The sequence below is a fragment of the Staurois parvus genome, unplaced genomic scaffold (genome assembly GCF_062004578.1).
Source record: "Staurois parvus isolate SC_StPar_1 unplaced genomic scaffold, SC_StPar_1.0 ptg000149l, whole genome shotgun sequence".
NCBI classification, from domain to species: domain Eukaryota; kingdom Metazoa; phylum Chordata; class Amphibia; order Anura; family Ranidae; genus Staurois; species Staurois parvus.
The window spans coordinates 7,025,902-7,052,345 of record NW_028317945.1 but is presented as its reverse complement, the minus strand read 5'-3'; the positions used below and the strand labels follow the sequence as shown (position 1 = coordinate 7,052,345).

At 42.5% G+C, this 26,444-nt stretch overlaps 1 protein-coding gene across 1 annotated transcript in view; it reads left to right on the top strand.

The window, feature by feature from the left end:
* Window positions 1-26,444, top strand: part of TAB1 (TGF-beta activated kinase 1 (MAP3K7) binding protein 1) — a 145,302-nt gene that overhangs the window by 5,193 nt on the left and 113,665 nt on the right. Inside the window, exons 3-4 of the mRNA XM_089674287.1 lie at window positions 2,120-2,273; window positions 6,714-6,800. Coding sequence (XP_089530413.1) covers window positions 2,120-2,273; window positions 6,714-6,800 — 241 coding nt within the window. The remainder of the gene's footprint in view (window positions 1-2,119; window positions 2,274-6,713; window positions 6,801-26,444) is intronic.

The window sequence follows — 26,444 nt, the reverse complement described above, 5'->3', positions numbered from 1 at the left end:
AACTATGGGCATCTGGCTGTGAAAGCTTGTGGTTTCACAGCTGAGTGCCCACTAATGTGCATTGTGAGTGGCCCCGCAGTCTTCTGGGACCTGTCACGTGTTCCACAAGACTGCGGGGAGAGAGGGGAGGAAGAGAACTTCCACTTCTGATCACATAGGAGGTCAGATTGGAATTTGGAGCAGGTACCCGTCAAAATCAGGTACTCCCTCCCCAAAACCTCCATTTCACAAACAGGAGCTGGGAGGAGGCCTTTAAGCGGAACTTCCTCTTTTTGGTGGAGCTCTGCTTTAAGCCCTCCCCTCTGGTTTCCTCACTGGTGTTGAAGGTGTGAGAAATGCAATTATTATCTTCTGCCTAAATCAAACCACAGTTTATTTTTTTGCATTCTAGAGATCACTATCAGACTTTGCAGAATGATGTTTACATTTTCAACCAGCCAGCTGTTTTGTTCTTTGCTTACGGTCAAGTTAGATGAGAAATTCTCTTCTGGGTCCACAGAGACAGGTGCATGAAGCCAGATGCAGAGTCTCTGCATCTGAGTCCATGCTCCCGTCTCTTCTCTCCTGCCAAACGTGGCTTTGCTGTTGAGTCCACACAGCTGATGCATATCTATTACCTTTACATTGGTTGCCTGCATGCAGCTGATTGCTAATGAAAAATATAAACAAACAGTTCTGAGCAATGCATGGGCCTGAGCGCCTGTGTTAATGCACTTCTAAAGAAAAAATATACTGTAGATTTTTTTTGTAGTCCTGACCATAAATATAAAAAAGAATATAAATGGCCACTAAACATTTTATGTAAAGTTCTAGAGTCACAAGGTTTTTAACTTAATGCTTTACCTGCATTAAGGAAAAAAGCCTTTCACTAGCTGTTGGCTTTCCCCTTCCCTAAATAATTAACTGAGATCCAGCACTGTGCCCTTCAGCAGCGCTGCTCTTTCTCCCTGGTCTCACAGGGCTGATAGCAGCAGAAACCATTGGCTCCTGTTGCTGTCAATCAAATCCAGTGCAGAGGGAGCAGTGGTGGAGCTGAGCCGGGCTATGTGTGTCTATGGACAAACACAGTCCGGATTGGGAATGAGCTTACACAATCACTTAAGGTAATATGTACTATGGTAAATAAAAATTGTGAACGCCATGTTCTTTCATTATCTCCAGCCCTGTTATGCATTATAAACCTCATTTGGGGACTCTCATGGAAGAGTCTCCCTTGAGTCTCTCCATTTTATTAGTTGCATGTCTAGGTGATGACCCCAAAAAGTTGACATCCACCTTATTATAATTCTCTTCTTTGGCCAATGGCAATTGATCTAGGTCAATTAAAAACCAAATGGGTGGTAAATTTAGGGGAGATGGAAGATGACGAATGGGAAGAAATCTTAGATTCTAGTAAATTGGTCTCCCAAAACTTTCTGACTGCCTTACACACCTATATATTCTACATAGAGCTTGCCTGACTCCCCCTCTGTTGGCCAAGTATAGGCTTAAGTATGACCCTTCCTGCCCCAGATGTGGTGACCCTAGAGATTTTTTTTATCATCTAATCTGGCCTTCCCGATTATTCAAGGTTATTGGTCACAGGTGGTCCGGTTCCTACATGATCGCATGGGCTCCCCATTAACCCTATGCCCAAAACAATGTCTCCTGGGACTTCTCCCCAACAGGGACGGCGATAAACATTTGTACGTTTTTCTTCAAGAAACACTTTTTTCATTGCCAGAATGTTGATAGCAAGGGTTTGGCTTAGGTCCTCACCTCTGACAATTCTGCATTGGATAGCCACCATTAATCTTACCCTATAAAAAAAAGTTATATATACATAAAAGATGTCCTGCCCAATATAATAGGATTTGGATAGCTGTTTAGAGTAACCCTCCACATACAATATAGTAGAATCCGAAGATGCATAATGAATATACCTTGGTTTTTTTCATGTATAGCATTGCCTCATGATCTTGCTAACTATGAAAACAAACTTTTTTGTTATTAGGAATCTGTCATGGTATGGAGTTATTTGTATTGCTCCTTTGTGTATTATGTTTGCAAACCTGTTTTAATAAAGAGTTTTATTTGATCACAAAATAACAATTGTTTTTTTTTTCATCTCTTTGTGCAGAGGAGAGAATAATATTTATCTTTATGGAGTGTTCAATGGGTACAGTGGCACCAGAGCTACCAATTTTGTGGGTCAGCGATTATCTGCAGAACTCCTTTTAGGACAGTTGCACTCAGATGTTACTGATGCAGAAGTTCACAGGGTGTTGTTACAGGTGAGTGATTCCATGCTAATATGTTCTATCTCTTATTGTTGGGCATTTGCCTTAGGTTTTTACAACTTAAAGTAGAACTGCAAGCAAAACTTTCTTTTTTTTCTCATTTTGGATGGAGCAAGAGATGGTTTAACCCGTCGGTTTTTTTTATCTTTTTTTTTTTTTTTGCCATCTGTGCAGAGATTTCCCTTCAATTACTGTCCCATAGCCAAAGAGGAAGTGAGAGAAAATCCCTGCAAATTAGGGGAATTGCTTAGAAACCTCTGGGTCACCAGAATCTAGTTCTAATCCATCTCCACCTCATCCAAAACTAAAAAAAAAAAAAAAGTTTTTCCTTTAGTTGTACTTTAAGTTCACCTTTTAAAAAATAATAATCATGTCAGAAATTCAGATTTGTCCTGTGTTTTAGTGCTCATATCCTGTGTTTTCCGAGTGTGAGCCATAAGCCTTCCTAGAGCTTGCTTTAAGATTATAGAACAATTAGCCTTTATGCTGTGCGGATGGAAGTATAGAAGGGTCTGACTAGTTTGACAAGAGAAATCTGGACAGGACTGACAACACTCAATCTAAAAAACTGCTAATCAAACAAAGATATAAAAACGAAGCAGAAGAAGAAAAAAGAAAAAAAAAAAAAGGTCGAGCAAGTTGACAACTTGAGCAAGTTGACAAAACTATCTACAAATCAAAAAAGGGGAAATACAACTTCATCTTGAGAGAGCTTTTAGAATGACATGACATTTTACTAAATATAGCCCTCCCGTTGCGAAGTGTGTTACTTGTTTTTTTTAAGTCTCCTGTCCCCCAGGGGTAGTTCTTTGTCTTGTTGCCTAAGGCTAGCCGCTTGGTTAGACAGGGTGCTCCCCTTCCTCCATTGTTGTCCGACCATACAGCTAGCATGGAAACAAAAAATAGATGAGTTTTGATTGGCAACGCTTGTCTCTGGCTCCAAGTGCTTGCCTGAGATAAGTGTCATCATTAGGAAGGCAGGGGGATGGGGCCATGTTAGTTATTCTCACCTATGCAGAGCACAGCTCAAACCTTTTGGTTTGGTTAATCAGGTCCAACCATGATATTCCAGGGATTCTGTTTGCCAGTAGAAATCACAAGCTTAGCCTTTTTTGCTGACAATGTGACTTTGTTTGCTACAAACCTTACTATCTCCCTTCCAAATATAGTGTCCACGCTGACCACCTTTGCCAAGTTGTCGGGACTTTATGTCAATGAGAGTAAATCAAGGCCTTGAATATTACATTCTCTTCTCAATCAGTTCATCATATCCATTAAATCTCTCTTACTTAGGCATCCATCTAACCGCTAACGATTGTTTGGACTCTGCCAACTATTCCTCACTTATAAGGAAACAGACATGGGATGCAGTTAAATATTTGGTGAATCTCTGATCTCCCACTAAGCCCCTATTGTGTCTTACAACCCTGCCTTCATACCCAGATTCCACTCATTGGTCCTTTTAAAGATTGGACACTAAGAAATCTAACTCAAGATAGACATTTTCTTACCAAAGACATTGTCAAATCGTACCATTCATTGCAGCAAACAATACAACTCTCTTTCGCTACTTCCAATTAAAACTCTTATTATCAATGTTTGAAAACCCAATGTCACTGTCAGGGGTCAAACTCAGACCAGTAGCTATAGCAGTAGAGAGACCAAGAGGAAGAACACACAGGCAGGTCACTGTGGTGGATGACACGGGCTTAACCAAAGCATGGAGTCTAAGGACTAATTGGTATTCACCATAGCTCTTGATGGTGGAGATGGGTTTTGCTGCTTGTAGGTACTCAGGATCGCCCCACCAGGAGGTGAGTAAGAATCCGGTAGCAGATAGGGATCACACAGAATCGTAGTCCGTAAACAAGCCAAAGGTTGGTAATGAGAGGTTGAAGGTTGGGATCAAGCAAAGATGCAGACTGCAGCAGGAGAGACAAGTGCGAGATATTGGGTAGAGAACACAATAATCTGGCAAACCGTGCCAAGGCATGGCTTTAATAAAAAGTTCATGGGAGAAACAAGGAGTTCAACACAAGGTTGTGTTGCCTTTTAATAGCCAAAATGATTTTAAAATGAGCCCTCAAAGATGCACCTTAAGGACATGAAATTATTGCATATTAAAAAAGGTTTAAGGTCATAATGAACAAGGGAAGAAGCAGGACAAAATCTCAACCAGAAACGGTTACATTTCCAAAAGGTACATGATACCTCTGGATTTACTAATAAATTCTGATACCAGTGGAGAATGATCAGATATACCCTTTAGCCATTTTGTCAATTTTATGAAATGGCAGAGTTATTTTAGAGGAGAAAATTCTGAAGTCTATCCTAGATAGTCGAATAAGACATGAAAAACTAGAGTATTTGTTTCTCTGCCATATATCTATCAACCCAAGCTCCTTTTTTGCCAAAAGAAGATAGGCAGCTAGAGGATAGTACTATAGTTAAATGATGTCTTTCCAGTCCTGGTCTAATTATATTCTTAAAATCTCCTATTGTAAGGAGAAACATATTGTCTACTAAATGTATTTTTGTTTTGTTTTTGTTGTTTTTAAATCTGTTTTATTGATTTTAACAGGGAATACATACAAAAAAAAGTGCAAATAATACCCACGAAGGGGCAGGGCCTTGGCCCAACAGAACAAAATCACTTGACATGCAAGGCTTGAGCAGTTACAAATACATTCAGAGAAAATGAAGGGACCATTTATAAGTAGAAGACACAGCACATGAATACATACACTCCTAAGCCACTTTATCATTCACCATGGTGGCAGTGGAGGCGTTATCTAGCCAGCAAGACCAAATTTGTTTAAATTATCGAGGGCTACTAAAGGTAAATTTAAGCACTTCATGTGCGTATGGTGGGGTAATATAAATGTTGGCAATTATGCATGTAGTGTGACACAGTGATCTGTACAGAATAATATATCTGCCTTTTAGAGTCAGCCTATTTCTTAATACAGGATAACTGAACAAGCCTATGGATAAGTACACAAACACCTCATTGTTAAGACAAATAGATGAAATGTACAGCCTGTGTAAACGGTAATCTTTGTAGGTATTTTACACTGTCTGGCATGCATCCACTGGCAAATGTATGACAAGTTAGCTCTGTTTAAAAAGGTGGAAAATGGCACCATGTTTGGTAACATCACCCATCCCTCACATACCACATACGTTTATATTGTAAGCTCTAACAAGCAGGGCCCTCTGATTCCTACTGTATGAACTTGTATTGTAACTGTCCTGTCTGCCCTTATGTTGTAAAGCGCTACGGAAACTGTTGGCGCTATATAAATCCTATATTAAATTAATAATACATAGAATTAGTCAAGTGTAAAGTTACCATTCCTGGAGGTGAAAAACTAATCAGCAGATAGTAGACATTAAAATATAATGATATACTTTACAAAGTTCAGGTTGCTAAAAAAGTTTTATAATGTGAAAAGAGTAGTTTTGTATTGCCGGAAACAACACTGTTCCACAATAATAACAATAATCAGTTGGGCTTCATTTAGGGGGACCAGTTGTTAAAAAAAAAAAAAAAAAAATTGTCCCTAAGTAAATGACAGCCAAACCTCCCCTCAAGAACAAGAGGGGAAAAAAATAAAAATAAACCCGGAGATAGGAACATTGAACGGACACATCCTGTCACCACTCAAAGTATAGATGCCTCATAGTCACTAGTCTTGTGGAGGAGAGGAGTGATTACTCCAGCTGAAGCCATGTCATATACAACAGGCTGGACTTGATCTGTTATCTTAGGAGAGGAAGGAGTACCTGCAGATGGGGGTCAAAGTTATAGCCACTTTGTGGGATGTCCCCTTAGTCTGCCTATGAGCAAATTGCTCATACCTGGCAGCTACCTCCTTTCCCTTCTCTGTATCTGTCTTCTCACCATTCAGCACATTGTATAGGAGCCTCACAAGGGTTTGTATATCCTCTTGGATTTTTTTCGGGCATTTCAGCTGACATGAAGGGAACAATGGGGAACAGGGAGAACACAGGTTCCCCAGAGCTATCACAGGAGAGTCTTGACACACTAAAGAAGCAGTACAGGATTGCAGGTCAGGATATGTGGTGGGAAATTAGACTTCACACATGCACTCACATCCCAGCTCAGGACACCCTGCCCTGACATATATTTGAAGTACATGATAGATCTGGCAGTCTGATGTTCATATTATAGGGTTACAGTATTTGCTTGAGCGGGCGTGTCTTATTTCTGGTTAAATTTGCTATAAATAAGTACTTGTAAGGTCTTTAGTGGGTGCAGGAAGAAGTGAATTTCTTAAATGTGTAAAACATCCTACTGCAGTGTAAAACACTAAAGGACATATTGTTCATTACATTGGTATGCATTTTGAGATGGTATTTTGAAAAAGGCTTTTCATTCATATTGCTGTATATGAATACTGTCTATTCCAGGCATTTGATGTTGTGGAAAGAAGTTTCCTTGAATCCATTGATGATTCCTTAGCAGAGAAAGCAAGCCTCCAGTCTCAGCTCCCAGAGGTAAGAAAATATATTAAGCGATAAGTCTTATTTGTGAAAAAGAATCTGAAGAGTAGTAGTAGTATTTTTGTAATAATCGGATGCCAACTGTCACTTTTGCAAGACAAAAATTAATGCTATATATCCTTGAAACTGCTCTTCATATATTGTGTTGCTTACCGTGTAGGGAAAATGTTAGTTTAAAGTGTATGAAAATCTTAACAATGAACTTTTCCTATTTGCTCTTTTAATCTGTTAAATATATTATTGAAAACATTTTGTCATCTATTCGATAAGTTTAAAAAAAAATCCTGTTGATCTGCCAGAAATCTAGTGCAGTCATATGCACTCTGCAGTGCTGTCTTCAGCAGTCTTATTTCCCTGCCTAGGTTACATCTGTGAAATACAAACTACCTTCCCCTATGTCATTAAGGGTAAGTCGTTCCTTAGCCTTAATGTACATACTTTCTGTTGTAGGGTTACACCACTGTTCCTCAGTATTTACAGTACTGTAAGTAAGTCCTGTCCCTACAAGCATTTTTCTGTCAGGGACACCAGATAAAGGTGAAAACCTGAAAGAGGAATATAATGCAGCCACCACTAAATAGGACTAGTAAGCTGCAATGTATTACATTTTTGTTCTTGGGTTTAGATGTACTTTAGGGGTCTATTTATAAATTTTTACCCAAGAGTCACCCTTTTTGTTTCCTAATTGGATGCAGTGTGTGTTACTGAATCTTTGCAGCCCCTTAAGAAGTCTGGAAGGTGTTTCGGTACAAATTTAGAGATATGTACTGAGACCAAATACCAGCAAGATTTTATATGAGGCCTCCAGCACAGTGTTATTCACAGAACAAGATTTATTGGCTAGCCAGATGGTAGACCAGACTAATAACACTGAGGTCAGATTCCCACTTGATGTAGGATGGGGCCAGAGGAAAACATTTGGAAAGCATTGTAAGATACAAGGTGGAATGTGACTAGGAGCATGAGGATCTATTTTTTCAAATATGCTCAAAAGTGGTTAAGCTGATCCATAGACGAGTGAGAGGTCACACTAGCAAGTAAAAATGTTTGATTTGACGGTATCAAAAAATTTGAGTTGATGGCAAATCAAAACATTAACATAGCGTAGGAAAAGAGAGCATCCCATCAGGACTTTGATATATGATGCAATGTAGTAAATTTGAGGGCAGCCCAGGGTAGGTATAGGCTGGGAAGAATTAATGATTCCGCTACAAGGAGGGAGATGAGGTGAGAGGAGACCCGCACAGAGTTTAAGTCAGTCCCAAAGGGTAAGGGAGTGCAACATGATGGGGTTGGTGGTAAATTGTCATTACTTTGGGGCATGCCAAAGAAGATTGGTCATTTCTAGAAGATTGCACTTAGTAGCTTCCAGACTCATCCATAAAGGTATTTCTGTTGTCGTGTGCAATATGGTCGGTTGGGCCAAGCGGGCAACATGATAGCACTTCGTCAGGTGGGACAGTCCTAGATAGCCACATGTTTTACGCAAAAAAAATTGTGGCTCTGGGGGGGGGGGTCTTGGGCATACATTTCCACAATTGAAACTGGAAAAGGTATTGTTGGAGAATGCACAGGTAATATAAGTGTACGTTAACCTGTAATATGCGGAAGAGATAGGATTTTGAGGAGCTAGGTCATTTTAGCTGCAGTTTTCCCAAAGCGTCTTCCAGGTCGGCTACATTAGAGATACTGGCTCCGCCCTCTACAGAAAACACAATAATGGGACAAGTTAAAAAACCCTCCCTCCCCCTCGTCCTCAGTAATTATTGTGTTTCCAACCCTACAGGTGAACACATTGCTAGTCTTTTTTTATTTTCCTATCCTGTGCGGGTAATTGTGGTTATCTGCCAAGTCCTTCTTTTTCCTGACTAGCCTGCTTGTGGGTATGGCCTCAGGAAGTGTCCGTAGGTACGGCGAAGGATTTAGTTTCTTTACCTGGATCTCGCTCCCCTGTCCTGTGGACCGACTCCAGAAGCTCCTCATGGTACCAGGCAGTGGTGTTCCTGGGGAGACCGGATGTCTGTCAGCGGAGGCTGGAATAGTGTGAGCATTGCAAGTCCCTTAGTGGTTATCTCCCCTCCTGACGGCCCTCGTGGTTCCTCCAAATGGCGGCAGTGCATCACTTCAGGGTGTACCAAGATGGAGGTGCTGGTACTTCAGGTGTGACAGTGATGCCCCTCCAGGTGACGGAGACACGCCGAGGCGCCATTTTTAAACAGAGAAGGCTTTGTGACTACATTAAGAATGCTGATTCTGCTGGGGGGGGGAGAACACTGGCACCAGGCAGTTCTGAGTAAGAGCGCAGAAGCCTACATCGCTCAGCATGCAGGAAGCAGACGCTGTGGAGCCAAAAGCGGACCCCCCCCTAAGGCAGCCAGCCAGGCACCTCCACTGAGGTAAGCGAAAGCCGGAGATGGGGATCACCGAGAGAGCCCAGTAAGCTATAGATTTGTCTCTTTGGTTTCCCTAGGAAGCTGGCAGATCCAGGAGGAGATGTGAAAGCTGTAGCTCCAAGCTCTCAAAATCATACACTAAAAAGACTTGCAAGAAATGTATTGTATCTGTTGCCGGTTCCGATTCTGTCTCCTTCATTAAACACTTTATGCGATCTATGCGTAAAAGAAATGATTTCCACTTTGTGCTTTGTAAGGTCTGTGGTTTCTGAAGAACCTTCTACATCTCAGGCTGCTTCCCTTCCTATTGAACGCACTACTATTGTTTTTCCGTCTTTGGATACGAATATCTCTTATACAGTGTCTGATTCAGAACAAGAGGATAGGTCTCCCCGGTCTTCTGGGAAAGTGAGTTCAGAGGAGAGGGACAGAGATGCTCAAGAAGGTTATTCCAGAAGATTTATTTTTCTGGTGAAAGAGACAGATCAGTTACTAAAGGCAATTTATACATCTGATCAGATATTGGAGGATTTGCCTCCTCAATCTGTCAAAGATGTAATGAAAAGGGGGTTACAGGTGAGGAAAGGTAGGACATTTCCTCTTCACAAGTCTCTTAGGGACATGATCCTTAAAGAATGGAAAGATCCAGAAGGAAAGTTGTTTCTCTCCAGGGACCATGAAATTAGATTTCCTTTTGGTCCAGAGCAGGAGATATTCTTTAGATGCCCCCCTTTCACATGTCTCTAAGAATGCTGGCCTGTCTTTTGAAGACTCAGAAGTTATTGAAGACCAGATGGATAGGAAGGCAGAGTCATTGCTAAGGAAAGCCTTGGCAGCTTCAGCTTTTTCACTTGGTCCAGCCCTGGCTTCTACATGTTTGGCCAGGAACCTGGATGTCTAGGTGGATAAGCTGGGTGAACCTCTCTCCTCACATATCCCTGTCATTCAGGTCCAGGAAGCCTTGCCACTCCTTTCCAAATCAGTGGCCTTCTTTGTGGATACTGCAACGGAGCCTGTTAGTTCTACGGCCAGATCTGCGGCACTTTTGAACTCCGCCCGCAGAGCCATTTGGCTCAAAGCTTGGGAGGGAGATTTTGTCTTCAAAGGCCAAGCTTTGTGGTTTGCCTTTTGAAAACAGTCTATTATTTGGCTCTTGCCTGGAGACTATTCTTTCTCGTTCCTCGGAAAAGGGCGGTAAGTTTCCGGTAAAGAGGAAACATTTTTGAGGTAAGGGTTCCTTTTGGAACAAGCAGGAGAATAGTCGATTTGACCCCAAGAAACCTCAGCCTGGTAGAAAGCACTGGTCATTTGATAAGATCAAGGGAAAAGGGGGAGCCTTGTTCACCTCTAGGGACCCCACACCCAAAGCTCATAAGTGACGCCAGGCCAGGGGTAGGGGAAGGTTGTCCCTCTTTCACAATATTTGGAAACAAAAGGAAGCATCTCCTTTTGTTCTGCAGATTGTGAAAGGGGTACAGACTAGAATTTTTTGTCTTTCCCTTTCTGGAGGTTGTGCGCCATCTGGCCTCTCAGGGAGCGATTATTCCAGTGTCAGTGGAGAATCATTTTCAGAGATTCTATTCTCATGTGTTTCTGCTAAAAAAAAAAAAAAAGAATTCAGGATGATCATCAATGTAAAAAGATTGAATCATCATCTTGTATACAAACGTTTTCGAATGGAGATCATCTACACGGTCAGGAATCTGCTATACCAGGGGGTATTTATGGCCTCCCTGGATCTACAAGATGCTTATCTCCATGTTCCCATTCATAAAAGTTACCAGAAATATTTGAAATTTGCAATCTATTCAGTAGAGGGACTGCAGCATTGGCAATTCCAGGCACTTCCTTTCGGTCTGGCGGCAGCTCCAAGGGAATTCACAAAAGTGTTAGGGGAGCTTATGGCGAATTATTATCATGCAAATAATAAGTATTTCAGTGGTCCCCTGCTTAGACGCCCTTTTGATTTTTGCCCCCACAAGAGAAAAACTGAAGTCAGACTTAGATCTAGTTCTTTAAGAACTAGACTCTCTAGGTTGATTAGTAAATCTAAGAAAGTCCAGCCTGGAACTGTCCCAAACTGTGGAGTTGTTGGGTTACCTAGTGGAATCCGTTGCTCAGATGATTTTTTTGACAGAACCAAAGGTTCAGAGGTTGATATCTGCAGTTCAAAATCTACAGATACAGCAGCAGGTGTCTTTGAGGAAAATTATGCAGGTTCTCAGCTTAATGGCCGCTGCCATTCTAGGGGTTACCTGGGGCCAGCTGCACTCGAGCAAGCTGCAAACATTTTTGCTAACTTCATGGGATTGCAGTCACACTTCCGTGGACACAGTGGTGAGTCTTCTGCAGAACGATGCTTTGGATCTAGATTGGTGGTACAATCATCAAAATCTGTTACGGGGTCGGCCCTGGTCTTAAAACAACCCTATAAAGATTACCACAGATGGAAGTTCCTGGGAGTGGAGGGCCCACTAAGGTCAGTCCCACACCCAGAGGATTTGGGGTCTAGACCTTGCGGGGGCCTCCTCCAATTTTAGGGAGTTTCTGACAGTAGGATTTGCCCTAAAATCCTTTGCAAACTCCATTCGCAACCAGGATGTGATGGTTTTTCCAGACAATGCCACACATGTCTTACTTGAACAGATAGGAACAAGGTTGCAGACCCTTTTGTCCCTGGTTCAGGAGAATTGTGCAGAGTTATGTTTTGAATTCCCTGAGAGCTGTCCATCTCAGGCAATGTGCTAGCCGACTTTCTCAGTCGGAATTCGATCTGACAGGGAGAGTGGGAGGTGAATCCAGAAGTTTTCGTTCAGATTACAGATTGGTAGGGCCTTACGGAGGTGGACTTGTTCGCTTTCGGCAGGAGCAGCAAAGTTCAGAAATTATTCCCTGAAGAGGGAGTCTCGAGCTCTGGGGGCCAGTGTGGATTTGATTTAAATCACTAGTGAAAAGGCTTGATTTTAAATCATACTTTTTAAAGAGCAACTGTCATCTCTGTCCCACAGTGGCTCCTCCTCTGACCCGCTGTTGACTCACTGACAGTCCCATTGACTTTAATGGGATTGCTGGTGATGTGGCAGTTGCACAACAAAGTGGGGGATGTGGCGGCAGCATGTGAGTGGATGCCCGCTAACAGGCGCTGCCATGATGGATCTAAAATGACAGGTGCTCTTTAAATGTAAGGAATCTGACTCATTCTTGCTGGTAGTTAGAATCTTTAATATTTGCAAACCAAATGAAGGTTTCTTTTTTAGAATAATAAGCTGTTAGGTTAGTAAAACAGTGATATCCGAACCGATTTCAGGTTAATCACACATAGCTGGAGAACCACTCAAATGCTTTTATTTCATGTTTTTTTTTTTTTCTCATGGTTACTGTGTAATTGTGTAAATGCATCAATGCAGCGCATATTATCTCCACTTGCAGAACTTGGATTCATTGAATGAGTTTCCCAAAAATGTAAATATTGCAGAATATACAGCCTTATGCTGCATAACTAAGCTCCATTTTATGCTGAATAAACTAAATTATTAATCTATCTTAAATAGACAACTATCTTTAGATAGATTTTTACTCCAAAAGCATTTTATTAAAATACATTTGATAAAAATAAAAAAAAATCAGATTTTTATTTCTTTTGTTTAAATTATCAATTTTTATCCACCCTGCTGGGGGCAGATGCTTTGGGACTTCGGTCTAATGTATGCTTTTCCTCCCTTAGCAAGCCTTCTGCAAGTAATACGAAAGATTGTATAGGAGAAATGCCAAGTCATCCTAATAACTCAATATTGGCCAGAAAGGAGTTGGTTATCAGTTCTAATGTCCCTATCAGTTTCTCCTCCTTGGATACTTCCAGATCGCCCAGACCTACGTCTTTAGGGGCCGGTTCTCCACACCAATCTTCCTCTCTTCCATCTGACGGCTTGGAGACTGAAAGGAGGATTCTCAGATCCAAAGGTTGCTCAGAAAAAGTGATCAAGACGCTCCTAGGCAATAGAAAGCTCTGCACTAGAAAAATTTACACCAAGGTTTGGAGGACTTTTCTCGCATGGTGAACTAGGTCTGGAAGGTTAGGAAATTCCATCCCAGTGATACTGGATTTTTTTGCAGGCAGGGGTGTATATGGGATTGTCAGTTAGTACCTTGAATGTGCAAGTATGAGCCTTGTCCGTTTTCCTGAACAGAGATTAACAGAAAATCCTCTTGTAAAAAGGTTCCTTGTAGCTAGAGGAAGAAATACCCCCAAAATTCTTAAGACAGTTCCTCCATGGGATTTGTTCCTTGCTTTGGAGGCTCTCACAAAGACCCCACTGTCGGACTGTTCTCTGAGACTTCTCACTTTTAAGATGCCATTTTTGTTGGCCATCACCTCAGCCAGATGAATGGAAGATTTTCTGTCTTTCTCATGTAAGTATCCATATTTGTCAATTTTAGAAGATTGTGATCTTGAAACCAGATCCTATGTACTTTCCTAAAGTTTCCTCATTTTCACCACTCTCAGGCAGTCATATTACTTTCTTTCTTTAATTCCCCCATGAATAAAATGAAAAATGATTCAGTTTCTTAAATTTTAAAAGATGTTTGTTAGAATACTTGCAGGTTACTAGCAATTTCAGAAGGTCTAGTCCCCTTTTTAGTTAGTGGTGCACCGAAATGAAAATTCTGGTACCGAAACCAAAAATTCTGGATGCACTTGGCTGACAACCGAAATGGACAGTTTTAAAAATCAATATATTTTCAAACGCAATATTTTTTGGGAAAAATACACTTTAATGATTTTAAAAAAAAACAATATATAGCCCAATTTTTTTGCAAAATATGAAAGATGATGTTACACCAAGTAAATAATTATCCAACATGTCATGCTTTAAAATTGCGCATGCTCGTGGAATCGTGCCAAACTACGGTACTTAAGTCTCCATGGGTAACACTTTAAAAATTTCTACAGGTTACCAGTTTAAATTTACAGAGGAGTTCTAGTGCTAGAATTTTTGCTCTTGCACTGACGTTCGTGGCGATAACTCACGTGTGCTTTGAACACCGTTTAAATATGTGGGCTTGGCCTACATATGTGTTCACCACTATGTGCAAGGATGGGGGCACTTTAAACTTTATTTTATTACTTTTTTTTTTTTACACTGTCTCTTTTTTTTTTTTTTTTTTAATTTGTTTTACATTTTTTTTATCACTTATTCCTATCACAAGGTATCAAATATCTCTTGTGATAGAAATAAGCATGACAGGTCCTCTTTATGGAGAGATATGAGGTCAATAATACCCCACATCTCTCTTCCAAAATGTAAAGCATTAGATCAAAGAAAGCATTGATCTAGTGCTTTACAAAAAAAAGGCCTTGGTTTACAAGGTGTCGGAACTGGAAGTGATGTAATGACGTCACTCTGGTCCTCCAAGGGCAGAGATTTGAGTGGAGGCCATCTTTCCTTCACTGATCTCTATGCCAAGCGCCGGGATCGTTGAATGGATTCTCAGGTAAGGCTGAGAGGCAGCTAGGGGCGGGGCTATTTTCAGCACCTGTATTGGTGCTTATTTTCATATTGGCCAAAGGCCGATAGGGGTGTTTTTGGCCAAAATGTTTTGGCCACTAAAATTACAGTGCATCCCTACTTTTTAGTACTGTTCTGCTTCCAAAGGTTCTATTGCCAGATGGATTCACAAAGCTATTCTCTGTGCATGCAAGAGCTTGGGCCATCAGCCATTTTCCAGTGTGTGGGCACATCCCACAAGAGCCTTGGCAGCTTCCTGGGGGGAGAGGCCTTATGGGGAGATATTCCTAGAGCAGCGGCTTGGTCCAATAACCACGCATTTGTAAAACACTACCATGTGGAGCTTCTTTCCAGCCAGGATCTGGCTTTTGGAAGGAAGGTTCTGCAGGCAGTGATCCTTCCCTAAGGTAGGAGTATTGCTTGTTTATCCTCTCATGTAGCTGTCCTGGAAGACGCTTTGGGAAAACCATGGTTACTTACCTGTAACGGTCTTTCCGGGAGTTTTCCAGGACGGCGTCCTTTTTTCTCACCCTATTTCTATTTTTTCACGATTATGAGGGTGATGGGTTATTTCCCTCCTGTACACTGGTGATGGTTTTCTTGCCTAATTTATGAGGAAGAGGGGAGGGACGTTTTTTTTTTTTTTACCTTGTCTCATTATTGTGTTTTCTGTAGAGGGTGCAACCAGTATCTCTCATGTAGCCATCCTGGAAGACTCCCGGAAAGACACTTACCGGTAAGTAACCATGGTTATCTTGCCTATCCACAACATGCGTAAAGATGCCTATTGAACCATCAAAGAGGTGAGTTTGGTTAGCATCAAGGGGTAATTGGGCCGAAATTGTGAATCGTATGTAGCAGTCAGGTTCGCCCAAGTATGGAAGCGTTAACAGATCATAGATAGGGAAACACGGTTTGTAGGGAGGCAAAATCCTGCAGCAAGAGGGGCATGTTAAGGGCCTTTGATTTAGCCAAATTAACCTCTAAGCTGGAAATGGCAGCAAACTTATCAGGGATCTGCTAGAGGTTAGGCGTGTTAACATGAGAAAACGTAATAAAAAGAATGTCATCAGTGAACATGCTAAGCTTGTGGAGACTTTCTGCCAAGTTTGTCACTTTTTGATGTCAGGGGAAGACTGGATTATGTGTGCAAAAGGCTCAACCGAGAAGGCAAATACTAGAGTGGAGAGGGGACAGCCCTGACACATACCCCACGCCATAGGGAATGGATTGGACTTATAGCCAAAGTACTTAGGATAAGCTCAGGGGAGAAATTATAAAGAGAGGAGATCCAAAGGAGGAAGTGGAGGCCAAATACCTCACACCCCAGTATGCAGTGTAGACAGGGCCACAAGACTGAGACAAAAGCCTTCCTAATGTCTAGTGACCGTAAGTATGCCAGGATGCGCCTCCTCCGTAGTGCTTCTATAATGGGGTTGCCTGACTTGTGTTATTGCCTGCCTGATGGAGGGGGTAAACCCAACTTGGTTCCGATGTATCAAAGAGTCTATGATGGGGTTCAAGTGCAGTGCGAGAATCTTAGCCTGTATCTTAACATCAAGATTCAGTAAAGAGATCGGCCTGTAATTTGCTCATGTTGTGCTGTCTGTGTTAGGCATTGGAAGTATAGCAATGATGGCTTAAAAGTCTCCAGGTGGAATGTCCTACCCTTTAAGAGACGGTGCCAGGAGGTTTATGATTTTTTTTTTTTTGCAGTAGGTATCATGGAAACCATCTGGTCACAGCTTTTTATTGGGTTTCAATGCTTTAATTGCTGTCTAAACTTCCTCCAAGGTGATAGGCTGGTCTAGTAATTTTCTTTGGGCAGAAGATGTGGAGGGAAGAGGGATACTATGTAAAAGGCGATCTGCCAGTTCTGGTGAGAAAGCACCAGCAGAGACATATAGCTTAGAGAGACGTTTGTGGATTTCCCCTAGAACCTTAACAGTATTTCTCATGATGTGATTTCTAGATCATTTCTGGCAAATAGGTTATGGAGTTGTAATGCTAGCAGAGTATCTGGTTTATTAGCTTTCAAATAATACTTGTGATTAGAGCACCATTAGATTTTCTCAGAGGATTCTGTTAGCAAAAGATGAAATTTCTCTAAACAGCACCTATTGGCCGATGTCAGTTGTGACTGAAACTGGGAGTATTTGGTATATTAATCTGTCTCCAATTGTTTCAATCACAAGCGTTTGTTCCGTTTTTTAAGGCAGGACACCATTTGGATACAGGTACCGCAAATTACTGGTTTGTGGGCCTCCCACAGAGTAATAGGAGACATACATTTACTGGACACTTCATTAGGTACACCTTGCTAGTGCCAAGAAATTATCCCGCACACCATTACACCACCACCACCAACCTGAACAGTTGATACAAGGCAGGATGGATCCCTGCTTTCAAGTTGTTTAAGCCAAATTCTGACCCTACCATCTGAATGCTGCAGCAACTAGTCTGCCAATTCTCCTTTGACATCAACAAGGCATTTTCTGTAGTCATATTCCAGCACACCTGAGAGATGGCTAGCTCCACCTGACTGGAAACACAATCAACAATTGGCAGAGTTTAAATTCCCCGCCCTTCCCTCCACTCCTCAGTTTTTGATTGGGTTTCCCTGTCAGCGAAGCTTTTGTTTTTTTGCATACCTAAGACCTGGGGGGGTAAACAGCTGAGCCAGGGAGGGCAGGCTGTAAATCGCCCACTCCAGGGGTCCCAGTTGAGAGTAGCTTCCTGGACACAGGAGGTGTGCCTGGCATTCCAGGGACTGGCGCCCCTCCTCCCTCTTCCGGGGCAGTAGAAAGGCATGTCAGGAGAGGACCGTGACCGTGTGACCCTCATCTTCTCAGGTCACAAAGGAGGAAGACTTAGAGGAGGCAGAGGTTTCTGGCCAAAGCTTCCTGGAAGAGGGGGGAGATTTTGAAGGTGCTAGTCTGGCTAGCGATGAATCTAGACCAGGTAGATATGGAAGGGCTCCTAAAGGCTTTCTATGCCTCGGAAGGTATCCCAGAACCACCAACACAGGTCTCAGCCCAGGACAAGATGTATAGGGGGTTGGTGAGGTCGCAAGCTAGGGTGCTACCTGTGCACCAAACTCTCAAAGATATTGTCTTAAGAGAGTGGAAGGATCCGGAGAGATGCACCTGGAACATCTGGGTAGCAGTGACCATAACATGATTTCATTTATTGTTAGCTGTAAACAGCAAGCACATATGGGAAAAATAAAAATGCTCAATTTCAAGAGAGGTCATTTTCCAAGGCTGAGAGCTGCTCTCCAAGACTTAGACTGGGAGGGAATATTGGCATTGATGAACACAACACAGAAATGGGAGTTCTTCAAAAAGACTGTATGTGAACACACTGCAAAATACAGGTGAAACTCAAAAAATTAGAATATCGTGCAAAAGTTCATTTATTTCAGTAATGCAACTTAAAAGGTGAAACTAATATATGAGATAGACTCATTACATGCAAAGCAAGATAGTTCAAGCCGTGATTTGTCATAATTGTGATGATTATGGCTTACAGCTCATGAAAACCCCAAATCCACAATCTCAGAAAATTAGAATAATGTGAAAAGATGCAATATTCTAGGCTCAAAGTGTCCCACTCTAATCAGCTAATTAAGCCATAACACCTGCAAAGGGTTCTTGAGCATTTAAATGGTCCCTCAGTCTGGTTCAGTAGGAATCACAATCATGGGAAAGACTGCTGACCTGACAGTTGTGCAGAAAACCATCATTGACACCCTCCATAAGGAGGGAAAGCCTCAAAAGGTAATTGCAAAAGAAGTTGGATGTTCCCAAAGTGCTGTATCAAAGCACATTAATAGAAAGTTATGTGGAAGGGAAAAGTGTGGAAGAAAAAAGTGCACAAGCAGCAGGGATGACTGCAGCCTGGAGAGGATTGTCAGGAAAAGGCCATTCAAAAGTGTTGGGGACTTTCACAAGGAGTGGACTGAGGCTGGAGTTTGTGCATCAAGAGCCACCACACACAGACAGATCCTGGACATGGGCTTCAAATGTCGTATTCCTCTTGTCAAGCCGCTCCTGAACAACAAACAACATCAGAAGCGTCTTACCTGGGCTAAAGAAAAACAGACCTGGTCTGTTGCTCAGTGGTCCAAAGTCCTCTTTACTGATGAGAGCAACTTTTGCATCTCATTTGGAAAGCAAGGAAAAAGAGTATGGAGGAAGAATGGAGAGGCACACACTGCAAGATGCTTGAAGTCCAGTGTGAAGTTTCCACAGTCTGTGTTGATTTGGGAAGCCATGTTATCTGCTGGTGTTGGTCCGCTGTGCTTCATTAAGTCCAGGGTCAACGCAGCCGTCTACCAGGAGATTTTGGAGCACTTCATGCTTCCTTCCGCAGACAAGCTTTATGGGAAATCTGACTTCATTTTCCAGCAGGTCTTGGCACCTGCCCACACTGCCAAAAGCACCAAAACCTGGTTCAATGACCTTGGGATTACTGTGCTTGATTGGCGAGCGAACTCGCCTGACCTAAACCCCATAGAGAATCTATGGGGCATTGCCAAGAGAAAGATGAGAGACATGAGACCAAACAATGCAGAAGAGCTGAAGGCGCTATTAAAGCATCCTGGTCTTCCATAACACCTCAGCAGTGCCACAGGCTGATAGCTTCCATGCCACGCCGCATTGAGGCATTAATTGCTGCAAAAGGGGCCCAAACCAAGTATTGAGTACATATGCATGCTTATACTTTTCAGAGGTCCGATATTGTTCTATGTACAATCCTTGTTTTATTGATTGCATGTAACATTCTAATTTTCTGAGATTGTGGATTTGGGGTTTTCATGAGCTGTAAGCCATAATCATCACAATTAGGACAAATCACAGCTTGAACTATCTTGCTTTGCATGTAATGAGTATCTCATATATTAGTTTCACCTTTTTAAGTTGTATTACTGAAATAAATGAACTTCACCTGTATATTCCCATGGGCAACAAGTTTAAAAGGCTAAAAATCAAACCTATGTGGTTTACGGCCAAAGTTATAAAGGCTATAGATAATAAGAAAAGAGCTTTTATTCTATATAAACATGAAGGAATGCTATCATCGTTTAAACATTACAAAGAATATAACAGAATATGAAAAAAGGAAATAAAGCCCGCAAAAATTGAAAACTAACGACAGATTGCAAAAGATAGCAGGACTAACCCCCAAAAATTCTTCAAATATATTAATAGTAAAAGGTCCGGTCTGAGCATGTAGGCCCTTTACAAAATAATCTTGAGTGGGTGACTGGGGATAAAGAGAAAGCAAATTTATTTAATACCTTCTTCAGTTCTGTGTATACAAAGGAGTATGGGGGAGCTCTAGTCCATATTCGGCATGGTATTGACACAGCTCCAGATGATCCACATTGGCTCAGAATTGATATGATACAAAAATATTTAGACAGTATAAAGGTGAATAAAGCACCTGGACCAGATGGCATACACCCACGGGTCCTTAAATAATTGAGCTCTGTCATTTCAAAGCCATGGTTTCTAATTTTTAGGGGCTCTTTAATGACTGGCATAGTACCACTGGATTGGCGTAAGGCCAATGTGGTGCCAATATTTAAAAAGGGGTCAAAATCTTTACCAAGTAATTATAGACCTGTTAATTTAACTTCTATAGTTGGGAAGATACTGGAGAGTTTAATAAAAGACCACATAGATGAGTTCTTGCTGGAAAAAAAATATTTTAAGCAACAGACAGCTTGTATTCATGTAAAACAGAAGTTGTCAAACAAATCTGATTTCTTTTTGAGGAGGTGAGCAAAACCTTGGACAGAGGGATGGCGGTGGACATGGTATACTTGGATTTTGCAAAAACGTTTTACATAGTTCCCCACACACGGCTAATGTGTAAGGTAAAATCTACAGGCTTGGAAAAATCCGTATGTAAATGGATAGAAAACTGGCTAAAAGATCTTATTCAGAGAGTAGTGGTTAATGATTCATACTCTGAATGGTCTGGGGTAATCAGTGGTGTACCCCAGGGTTCAGTGTTGGGACCCTTACTTTTTAATATATTTATAAACGATATAGGGTTTGAGATTACAAATCCCATTTCAGTCTTTGCAGATGACACCAAGCTGTGCTGTGGAATAACGTCCTTACAGGATGTCTTCAAGTTACAAGCCGACCTCAATGCACTGTTTAATTGGGCAGCTATGTGGCAAATGAGATTTAATGTTGATAAATTTAAGATTATGCACTTGGGGTTAAGAATATGCATGCATCATACATACTAGGGGGGGTGGGTACAACTGGGGGAATCAATGGTGAAGGATCTGGGAGTTCTGGTAGATCACAAGCTTAATAATGGCATACAATGCCAAGCTGCGGTTTCTAAAGCGAGCAAAATCAATAGTAATACCTCATCTGGAATATGCAGTTCAGTTTTGGGCACCAATTCACAAAAAGAACATTGGGGAACTTGAGAAAGTACAGAGAAGGGCATCTAAACTGATGTGAGGCATGGAGGAGATCAACTATGAGGAATGATTAGAGGAACTGAATTTATTCTCTCTTGAGAAGAGGAGATTAAGGGGGGATATGATCAACCTGTATAAATACATCAGTGGTTCATATAGTGAACTCAGCGTAGAGCTATTCACCCTGAGGTCATCACAGAGGACAAGGGAGCACTCTTTACGTCTGGAGGAAAAGAAATTTAATCTCCAAACATAGAAAGGTTTCTTCACAGTGAGAGCTGTGAAAATGTGGAATAGACTCCCTCCAAGAGTTGGTTCTGGCCAGCTCAGTGGATTGCTTCAAAAAAGGCCTAGATTCTTTCTTCGATACACAGAATAAAACTGGATACTAACATTTATAGGTAAAGTTGATCCAGGGAATATCCGTTTGCGTCTCTGGGGATCAGGAAGGAATGTTTTTTCCCAACAGGTACAAATTGGATCGTGCTTTGCTGGGGGGGGGGGGGGGGGGTTTGCCTTCCTCTGGATCAACTGTGGGTATAGGATTATAACTTTTTTTTTTTTTTTTTTTTTTTTTATGGTTGAACTGGTTGGACTTTTGTCTTTTTTTCAGCCGGACTAACTATGTAACTATGAACGGGCAGTACCCCTTTTGGGGAAGAAGAGAAATTCCTCCAAAACTCCCAAATAAGACACAGAATTATTGCAAGTATCTAAAAAGCCTGACCTGTCCTTTGACAGGACTCGGGTAACATCAGAGATCAGATTGACCATAGGTCCAAGATGTTGTTGCATAGAGCCCGGGATGCCAATGCCGCTACTATGGCTCCAGCCCTGGCATCCACATGCATCGCTAGAAACGCCTGGATGCATAGATTAATTGACCATGTTTCTCTGGCTACCAAGAAAAAAGGGGAAGTCCAGTCAGAAGAGGTGTTGGATTCCCTGGAGGTAGTTGGTAAGGCAGTAGCCTACCTAGCAGACATTGTGGTGGAGATTGTCAGAACATTGTCTAAGACCGCAGCTCTTCTTAACTCAGCCTGGAGGGCAGTATGGGTTAAAACCTGGGAGGGTGATCAGATGTAAAGAGCCCATCTCTGTGGTTGGCCCTTTGAGGGTTCCTTTCTGTTCTGCCCAGGGTTGGACCAGGTGTTATCAAGGTCCACCGAAAAGGGGAAGAAGTTCCCTGTCAAGGCAAAAAAGGATTAGGGGAAGAAGTTTTTTTTTTTTTTTTTTATGCCCTCCTTAATCAGGGCCAACAAAGATTTAGGAAGGACTTCCCCAAGAAATGGGCCAACAAAGGGAGACAGGAAACATTTTTTTCTTGCTCCAAACCTACCAGTAAAGACCCCAAATGACATAGATCTCAGGGTGGACTGAAGGCTGTCCAAATTCCTTCAGCAATGGGGGAAGATTACGGAGAGCCCGTACAGCCTGCAGTTGATGGGGGAGGGGTACCAGTTGAAATTCTCTTCACTTCCCCCTCATGCCTTTGTACTGACTTTTACCCCCCGAGACAGGACGGAGGGTCTCTTGGGAGGGATCAGGAATGTAGCATATCAGGAGGTAATTGTTCCTGTGCCAACGGACCAACATTTTCAGGGGTTTTATTCCCACATTTTCATGGTCCCGAAGACTTCAGGGAAATTCCGCTTGATCATAAACCTAAGCAGGTTGAACGGTTTCCTGCAGTACAAGAAGTTCCATCTGAAAAGTATCTACAGTGTACAGAAACATCTACTCAAGGGAGTCTTAATGGTGACTGTGGATCTCCGGGACACCTACATTCATGTTCCTATCACCCCGGAATACCAAGCCTTTTTAAGTTTTGCCATCTAAACGGAACAGGGGATCAGTCACTGGCAGTTCCAAGCCCTCCCGTTTGGGCTAGTGGCCAGTCCGAGAGTATTTTACCAAAGTCTTGACCAAGCTAGTAGCCTATTTACACCTTCAGGGAATTTCCCTCATCCCTTACCTAGATGATCTTATGACCTCCGGAGTCTCACAGCACCAAGTCCTGAGAGACCTGAAAAAGGTGATCCACATTGACTCCCTCCCAAACCAAGGTGTTTCTGGACACTGGTGTCCACTACATATGCCAGGAACTCTTTTTACCCCAAGAAAAGACTAAAAAGGTAGGGAGGACGGTTTCCGCAGTTTCTTATTGCTCCCGGAGGCACATCATGAGAGTTCTAGGTCTTATGACAGCCTGCATTCTGGCCATGTAGGGGGCACAATTACATTCCAGGGAGCTTCAGTTCTTCCTTCTATCCTCTTGGAAAAGCAAAAGTGGAGTCGCTGGATGAGAGGGTTTCCCTCCCTGAGAGTGTAAAGACTTCACTGGGATGGTGGCTCAGGCTCCAGAATTTTAGGGAAGGGAGACCATGAGTGCAGTGGGACGCAGTTTGGGTAACCACGAATGCAAACTAGCGGGGCTCGTGGGAGCCATGCCTAAGAGGGACCTCCTCCAATTGCAGAGAGCTGTTGGCAGTGGGTCAGGCCTTCAAGGCCTTTGCAGTCAGGATCGAAGGAAGTCCAGATTCTGTCAGATAATATGTTAGCAGTGGCATACCTGAATCATCAGGGGGCACTAGATCCCGGAATCTCCTGCACCTAGCTCAGGAGATTCCAGGATGGGCAGAGAGCAGAGTTCTTTCGATGTCAGCGGTCCACATAAAAGGGTCAGTCAATATGAAAGCAGACTTTCTCAGCCTACAGTTAGCTCATCAGGGAGAGTGGAAACTCAATCCCAAGGTTTTTTTCAGATAAGTCAGGTTTTTGTCATCCTGAAGATGGATGTTTTTGCCTGCTGGAAAAACAGAAAGGTGAGACAGTATTTCTCCCTTCCGTGGGAGCAGGGATTCGAAGGCCTGGACATGTTGCTACAGGAATTGGAGTTCAAGCTGGCACATGCATTTCCTCCTCTGCCATTGATCACATGGATATTTCAGAAGCTTGGCTGATCAGGCTGCAGACTGATCTTGCTGGCCCTATGGTGGCCAAGAAGAACCTGGTCTGCCACCTTCAAGAGGTGGGCTGTGACTCCCCCGCAGCGTCTCCCAGTCAGGAGGGATCTTCTCTTACACGGGCCAACTCTTCTCCCCAATCCAGAGTTTTTCCAGTTAACGGCTTGGCTCTTGAAAAGGAGAGCCTTAGAAAAAGGGTGTGTTCTGAGAGAGCGATAGACACTCTTCTCCTCAGTAGGAAACTGGTCACTAGAAAAATATATGCCAAGGTGTGGAGAATGTTTTCCAGTTGGTGTAAAAAAAAAAAAAGAGAGAGGAAAAAAAAGGGGGGTTTTTCTTTCCCATGGTTCAGGTGATCCTAGACTTTCTCCAAGCAGGGGTGGATAAAAGTATAGCAGTAAGCACCCTAAAGGTGCATGTGGTGGCCCTGTCTGTCTTTTTGGATCGGAGGCTCATGTGAGAGCTCCTGGTTAAGAGGTTTCTAGAGGACAGAGAGAGGGTGACCTCCGTTAAGTTACATAATTTCCAGCTTGGGATCTGACATTGGTGTTAGAGGCTTTAACCAAGCCACCTTAACATCTTTCTGTTAAGATTTTATCTTTTAAGTTAGCCTTCCTTTAGCCATCAAAACAGCAAGAAGAATAGGCGACCTTCAGAGCCTGTCTATCAAGGAACCGTTCCTGGTGGTATTAGAGGACAGGATAGTACTTAGACAGGATCATCTTTATTTGCCCAAAGTGGCCTCAGAGTTTCATAGGACACGGGATTGTCCTACCTTCTTTTTGTCAAAACACTCGGAATGAGGGGGAAAAGAATTTTAATTTTTTAGATGTCGGGTGGTGTATGCTGACATACAGTGGGGCAAAAAAGTATTTAGTTCTCCCACTTAAAAAGATGAGAGAGGCCTGTAATTGGCATCATAGGTAGACCTCAACTATGAGAGACAAAATGAGAAAAAAAATCCAGACAATCACATTGGCTGATTTGGAAAGAATTTATTTGCAAATTATGGTGGAAAATAAGTATTTGGTCACCTACAAACAAGCAAGATTTATGGCTCTCACAGACCTGTACCTTCTTTAAGAGGCTCCTCTGTCCTGCACTCATTACCTGTATCAATGGCACCTATTTGAGGTTGTGGACAGGTGTCTTTTATACTGATAACAAGTTCAAACAGTCACACTCCAAACTCCACTATGGTGAAGACCAAATGACCAAAGAGCTGTCGAAGGACACCAGAAACAAAATTGTAGACCTGTACCAGGCTGGGAAGACTGAATCTGCAATATACAAGCAGCTTGGTGTGAACAAATCAACTGTGGGAGCAATAATTAGAAAATGGAAGACATACAAGACCACTGATAATCTCCCTCGATCTGGGGCTCCACGCAAGATGTCACCCGTGGGGTCAAAATTATCACAAGAACGGTGAGCAAAAATCCAAGGACCACACGGGGGGACCTAGTGAATGACCTGCAGAGAGCTGGGACCAACGTAACAAAGGCTACCATCAGTAACACACTACGCCGCCAGGGACTCAGATCCTGCAGTACCAGACGTGTCCCCCTGCTTAAGCCAGTACATGTCCGGGCCCGTCTGAAGTTTGCTAGAGAGCATTTGGATGATCCAGAAGAGGATTGGGAGAATGTCATATAGTCAAATGAAACTAAAATAGAACTGTTTGGTAGAAACACAACTCGTCGTGTTTGGAGGAGAGAGAATGCTGAGTTGCATCCAAAGAACACCATACCTACTGTGAAGCATGGGGGTGGCAACATCATGCTTTGGGGCTGTTTCTCTGCAAAGGGACCAGGACGACTGATCCATGTACAGGACAGAATAAATGGGGTCATGTATCGTGAGATTTTGAGTGCAAACCTCCTTCCATCAGCAAGGGCATTGAAGATGTAACGTGGCTGGGTCTTCCAACATGACAATGATCCCAAACATACCGCCCGGGCAACGAAGGAGTGGCTTCGTAAGAAGCATTTCAAGGCCCTGGAGTGGCCTAGCCAGTCTCCAGATCTCAACCCCATAGAAAACCTTTGGAGGGAGTTGAAAGTCCGTGTTGCCCAGCGACAGCTCCAAAACATCACTACTCTAGAGGAGATATGCATGGAGGAATGGGCCAACATACCAGCAACAGTGTGTGCCAACCTTGTGAAGACTTACAGGAAACATTTGACCTCTGTCATTGCCAACAAAGGATATATAACAAAGTATTGAGATGAACTTTTGATATTGACCAAATACTTATTTTCCACCATAATTTGCAAATAAATTCTTTCCAAATCAGCCAATGTGATTGTCTGGATTTTTTT